Source organism: Paramisgurnus dabryanus, chromosome 1 (genome assembly GCF_030506205.2).
Source record: "Paramisgurnus dabryanus chromosome 1, PD_genome_1.1, whole genome shotgun sequence".
NCBI lineage: Eukaryota > Metazoa > Chordata > Actinopteri > Cypriniformes > Cobitidae > Paramisgurnus > Paramisgurnus dabryanus.
The window spans coordinates 67,247,624-67,254,408 of NC_133337.1; the positions used below are offsets into that span (position 1 = coordinate 67,247,624).

Consider the following 6,785-nt stretch of genomic DNA (forward strand, 5'->3'; position numbering starts at 1 on the left):
TGTTTTGAACAATTTTTTTATTTTGAATGTATATTTATTCTTCTGTCATTGTTGAATTTATCAAACAGAAATTGAAATAAAATTGTCAAATATATAACGTTTCCTGTTTTTTCTCAACCTGCAGCGCAAAATGATTTAACGTCACACACACCCAATACAATAGCATTAATACATGAATATTGAACAGTCCCACATCCACAAGTGTGCAGTTAGTGAAGAAAGTTTTTGTAGAAAATAATATACACATTATTTTTTTTTACTTTTTATCCATTTGGTAGACACTTTTAAAACGACTTACAGGGCATTTTTAATCAGATTGTGTCTCCAGGGTATGAACCCATGTCCCATGGTCTTTGCCCTGCTACTGTAATGCTCTGACTTATATACACTATAATAATAATAATAATAATACCTTATTTTATTTGTTTATTATGGTTGGGATTAACGCCTCAAGTCATATTTGCACACTATAAAATATTTATTTTTTAGCTTAAGTGAAAGCATTTGTTTAGAAAAGAAGAGCCAATTTAATAAACAAGCTGTAAAACATAAAATAATCCAAAAAATATTTTTTAGTTTAAAATGACCATAACGTGTCAAAACATTTGTCCAAAGTGAAAAATACAAAATATTAACATATAGTACATATATCACTGAACCAGTTCTGCCTTCACATGTGGGACAACTCCATCACAAAAGCGCTGACCGAAGTGAAATAATGTCCGTGTCTCTTTCCTTATTGCAAAAAAAGGCAATCTCATGAGGGTTTAGGGATATCAAACATGCACAGGCTCTTATATTTCTGCAAGAGCTGATTTTTGGTCTGGACCTGCTCTCTCAGAGTCCGTAGTTTATTATCCTGTAGCGCAGGACTCATGTCGATGCCTGGCATAGCTGAAATCTGCTCCCGAGCCTCTTGGATCTTCGTCTTCAGTTTGTTCAGCTCCTGAAGTACGTCTGGACTGTCTTTATCCATACTATTGACAAGTAAATCAAGACGAACCGTTAATAATAAACAAACGGTGACAAAACAGGCTATATGGAAGTCATTTTTGTTCTGAAGTTAGCGTATGCGGCGTAATTCAATGCATCCTAAAATGTAGACATTTTTCTTACGACTAACACGATCTCTCTTTAGCACATTAAAAATAAGTAACATTTAGTTCTCACCATTTGATAATATCATGAATAATGGGTAAAAAGGAATAATCTTCAGGCTCTTCTACAACCGGTGCAGTAGCCGCCATGATGTTTCCGCGCAGGACGTGTACGTCATCAATATGCGTCTGCGTTTCTTGAGGGTGATTGGCTGACACATTCGTTTTTTGTCGCTGATAAAAATCTATCCATTATATTATATTAGGCTATATTATATTATATTATATTATATTATATTATATTATATTATATTATATTATATTATATTATATTATATTAAAATTTTCTGAGCGAACTGGACTGAGCAGATTTAATTTCATTTTGTTCAATGGTTGCACACACCACAAAGACAAAAAAACTCCCAAAAGTCATCTTAGGCCTAAATCCACAAATATTATCTGGACTGTGTAGGCTACATTGCAGATAAGTCCACTCTTTATTCTTTGTTTATGTACTATAAACCTGATGTGCATTTTGTATAGCTTTCACCAAGAATAATCTTCTCTAATATCGAGCATACTTTATTGACCTCTCCCCTCCAACAAAACTCAATGCAGAAATGGACAGCACAATTTATGAGATTTCTAAAATTGCTCAGTGTTTTGCCAGTAATGAATAAATTACAACTATTATGTAACCAGTCTCATTCAAAATGGCATGTGAGTGTAGGAAAAGCAAAAGCTCATAAAATTGATAAAAAGGTTTACAAGGTCTCTGTTGTTTGTTCAGACAGAGTGACAAGTGAGTCTAGAATTTTATTTGATAATTTATTGGCTTATTTTGGGTCTGTGATCTAAAGTATGGGAACTTAACAAAAACATTCCAGGAAAACTAAAAATGTGCTGCATTCTTCCTTTTGTTCTAATTGTTTTTAGCTCACTAAAACATGCTTTGACATTCCTGTAATATTGATTTTCATAATCTATGTTCCTCCAGATACAATATGTGTGATAGGTGTCTACCTATTGAGCAGCATGTGCCCAATGCATGTGACTGCACTGCCAATCTAAATCCACATATTATTAGGATATAAGGAATGCTAATGTTATGATGAAAAGATAAAGTGGGGTAGCCTGGCTCCGCCCTCCTACGTGCTTCCGCTTAATTTTCATTTCGCTTCAGCAGTACGTCTGGGACTGCTCTGTAGAGTTTCGTTTTCTCCTGCAAAAATCTGCAGGTCCAATCAGCGAACAGAGGGGGGTGGCTAACGATGACATTGAGGTCGTGCGTCAGTTTGAGTTGTAGTTCAGTAATGGCAGCGGAGAAAGACGTGAGAAAAGCTATTCGGTCCGTTGTTGCAAAGCTGCCAAATATACAGAAGTTAAAGACGGAGCAAGAACCAGGTTTGCTAAGTTTTGTTGGTCTGATTATTTGTACTTGTTGTTTCCGGCCGGTTTCGGTGCATGATATACGTCACGACCACATGTTAGCGATTGGCTTTGGCAGATCCTGAGTGACTCTGGGCAGATCCAATAGTTTTAAACTTCAACAGAGGACCCTCCTTAACAGAAGTAACGCTTTGCAATGGAGCGTGGCCAGACTCTCTGTACAAATGAAATTAATTTTAGAGAGTCTGGTTGGACCAGGCTAAAAGTGGGGATCATTGAAACACTTTTGATTCCCAACACACACAGGGGTACTTAATTTTGTTTTCACTTTGTTAAACCTGTTGAAAGAGAAAGTATGAGTTTTATTAATTTGTGTATGACAGAACGAGTGATGATCGGTTTCTAAACACACTCTTATAAAAGGTACCAAAGCTGTCAGTGTGGTGGGACCCTTCAAAACACATCTGTACCTAAAAGATGAAAGTCAAAGGTGCATATTGATTTTTTTAAAGGTACACATCTGTAAAAAGGGTACCATTCCAGTGACAGCTTTTGCACCATTTCTTCTGACAGTGCACAGCATCGATTTTTTTAAAGGGACACTCCACTTTTTTAAAAAAAGAGGCTCATTCTCCAGCTCCCTCTCATTCTGGAGTAATAATCAAGGACTTTGCTGCTGTAACATGGCTGCAGCAGGCGCAATGATATTACACAGTGCTCGAAAATAGTCCCCTTGGTAACTTTCAATAGCAGATGACTATCTTCGACCACTGCGTAATATCATTGTGCCTGCTGCAGCCATGTTACATCAGCAAAGTCTTTGATTATTACGCCAGAATGAGAGTATAGTTCCTAGCCATATCGGTCTTAGTACAAGATGAAACTACAGAAGAGTCAAGTTTTAAATAGGAAAAATATTGAAACACTTTGGTTATTTTTAGCACAATGCTAATGGTCTAATCAGATTCAATGGATTGTGCTAAGCTATGCTAAAAGTGGTACCGCCAGACCTGGAGATCCGCTGAATGGTTTACAAAACGGTAAAAATCAAATGTTTAACTCTAGGGGAGGTGGAAAATTTGCATATTTTTAAAAAAGTGTAGTGTCCATTTAAGTAAATATAGTATTATAAAATCTGCTACAGAATTACTATTGTAATATACGTTTTGGCCTCTTTTGTCATTACATACATTATTTTAAAGATATAATCACTACTCTCTTAAATTAAGTGTCTAATGCTAAATCTATCAAACAGACCACAATGCAATATTTTGCCTAATGTATGGGGAACAAGAAGAAAAGATTGTTGAGGTTCGGCTGATAAGCCATAAAATGACATAAATAAAATGACATCAGTTTGCATGCCTTGTTGGCTGTCTCATTTTCGTTTTATGATGTTTAACTCATAAAAGAAGACAAACAGGATTTTCTTTATTTCCTGATATAAGTTAAACAAGAGGGCATTTTCTCCATAGTTCAATCAATAGATTTCAAATAGATACACTACAGGTCAAAAGTTTGAAAATGTTTTCTTCCGTGATCTTAATCTTTTAATCTGAAGGTAAATGTTTAATTGTTTAAAATAAATTGTGTTGACAAAAATATACTTATGCCAAGCATAATTATTTCTTTTATTACAAAAATGAAATGTTTATACAAAAATTGTTATTACATTATTCTGATTTGTGTCCTCCATATATTTGCACATCTGACAAGTTCTGCATTGCAAGTTTATATTGAACATATTGGGGTGGTTTCCTGGAAAGAGTTTAGATCAATCCAGAACTAGGCCTTAGATATTTTAGACCATTTATATTAGTAGTTTTTACAAACAAACCTTACAAAAACATTACTGGTTTGCATCTTGAGACAAAACAATATCACTGATATATGTTAAGAAATTTCAGTACAATATGTTTTGAAATTAAGGCAGCTCAAACATGCATTTTAGTCTAAGACTAAACCCTGTCCGGGAAACAACCCTATTAACTTGTATATAGATTTTGGATTACAAGTCATTCCACTATCAGTAGTAATTCTCAACATACATTCTACGCACTATAAGTATTTTTGCAACTACATGTCTTTTATTCTACTCACATTAACCTCTTTCCTAACCCTAACAGTGAACTTATACTCTAATGTGAGAAAGGTAATCGTGTGTGAAAGTGCATAGTATAATTCCTGTCTTCATTTGTTTGGCATTGGCATGGTTGAACTGTTTGATTGTTCTAATCTGACGATTACCAAACCCACTAAGCACGTGGATCCGTCAATTATTCTTCATTAATGAACAGCCACCTGTGTAACTTTTCCTGGGTACACATTCATTTCTCATTAACAGGATGTTTTGACGGAAGAACATTGTTTGCCAATCACAATTTTTTTTTAATGCAAATATTATGTTTGATCCATTCTGCTAAATGGCACAATCAATAATTCAGTCTGTTAGCTTATTATTTAATGGTAAATTGAAGTCATACGATTTAAACATTGTACGGTTGTATTAATAAACATTAGTTAATGCATTAACTAACATGAACAAACAATATAGTTTTACAGCATGTATTAATCTTTGTTACTGTAAGTTAATGTCAATAAAGCTATTCATGTTAGTTCGTGGTGCATTAACTACTGTTAACAAATACAAGTCTTGATTTTATAATTGTATTTGTAAATGTTTGTTGTAAATTTGTATTGTTCATTGTTAGTTCATGTTTGCTAATGCCTTAACTAATTGTTTGCAAATTCAACCTTACTGGAAAGTGTTCTAATATTTAGTTAAATGATAAAATACACTGTCACAAGTCTCATGCTGTGTTAATGCCTGGTAATGGAGGTAAACTTCATGATGTTTAACACTTAAGTTTATCAAATAACCTTACTGCACAGTGATAATGTTTAAAAACACAAATACTGCTATAGGGTTTGGCCAAGTGTCCTTCAAGGGCGTGACTTTAGCTGGTTAAGGTGATGATACAGATTGTACTGTACTGATGTCCTTCTCTTTTAAGTGTAATCTCTTTAATTCAATGACATTTCCGTTGAACGCTTTAAGTTTACGCCTAGTTTGCCACATAATTTGAATGTACAGGTTTTGATCTTTTGTTTCAGAGGGAGGGACTCTGGGTCACGCTGTTCTGTTGAAACCACCTTAAAGTAATCTGTATGAGTTTTTTTTGGCTAAAGAATAGGAACACCTTAAGGGAAGAATTAAGTTTATTGGCATATTACTGTTATGCAATGAAAATAGAATTTTATAATTGTTAATAATTAAGTGTAACGTGAGGAATGTTCTAGAAATAAACTGTCAAGACATCATGGATATACTTTTATCTTACCAGTTAACTTTTTTCTGGTCAAAATCTAGGTCAGGTCATGTGCACAACACTTGCTTCCTCTTATGAAACTTTCTACCTGTGCAGTTTCACACTTCAATGATTTGTGACATCCGTTTCATAATGTGTCATCTCCTTTAAATTGTGGTTTGACTTTTGACAGGTCAGCTAAAGAGAGTGACCACATAAGTGACCGGTTTTGTTCTATTAATGACACCTGTCAATCATTGACAAACTTGTATAATATATATATATATATAATGCATGCTTTTTCTGCAGAACAGAATGTTTAAAACCTAGGCCAGTGGTTTTCAAACGTTTTACTGTGCGCTCCCCAAAGATAATTCATGACATAAAACCATCTGAAACGTATTAAATTATACAATAGTAGCCTTATTTTAGAAAATGTTTTAGATCTTTCAGTTAATTAAATGTGAAGTTACGGGGTCCTGACACAATGTGACAACCAACCCCAAAACAGGGTATGGGGTTGGTTGTCCCTATAGAGGTTCAATAGGATTTAAGTGATAAATTGAGATCTGAAAAGATAATGTGTTACTTTTTTGTTTTTTAAGCTAGAAACTGCAAAGAAGTTTTAATATGAATACCACCCCCCATAGTTGTCATCATTGCCCCTTATGTTTAAACAATGTGATTAAAGTGGGTGATCAGTTACTTGAATTGTCTACTGTGTTGAGAAATAAAAGGAAATATTTTTAGTCTTTATTATCGTTTCATTATGTAAGTTGCAAACAACACAAACAAACAGACCAACAGTCTTTAAAGGTCTATGTGTCCAATACTCACATGTGACAACCAACCCTGCAAGCTATGAGACAACCATCCCCAACTGACCTCTTGACAAACATGCTAAGCTAGCTGCCACATGGCTTTAACTTGATAACTAAAAGATGACTCAAAATAAAGCTACTACTTTTGGCTTTTTAATAAGTGTTTTGTT

At 34.4% G+C, this 6,785-nt stretch overlaps 1 protein-coding gene across 1 annotated transcript; it reads right to left on the minus strand.

Annotated features, from left to right (window-relative positions):
- Nucleotides 1-101: 101 nt before the first annotated feature.
- On the minus strand, nt 102-1,292 carry med9 (mediator complex subunit 9). Its single transcript, XM_065257633.2, has 2 exons — nt 1,171-1,292; nt 102-977 (listed from the first exon to the last, which is right to left on the minus strand). The coding sequence occupies exons 1-2, from the start codon at nt 1,245-1,247 to the stop codon at nt 758-760; spliced, it is 297 nt and encodes a 98-aa protein (XP_065113705.1). The 5' UTR covers nt 1,248-1,292; the 3' UTR covers nt 102-757.
- Between the last annotated feature and the right edge of the window lie 5,493 nt (nt 1,293-6,785).

Coding starts and splice junctions, on each gene's coding strand:
- med9 (XM_065257633.2), bottom strand. CDS start 1,247: ATGGCGGCTACTGCACCGGTTGTAGAAGAGCCTGAAGATTATTCCTTT. Junction 978..1,170: donor ATTCATGATATTATCAAATG/GTGAGAACTAAA, acceptor ACTTGTCAATAG/TATGGATAAAGACAGTCCAG.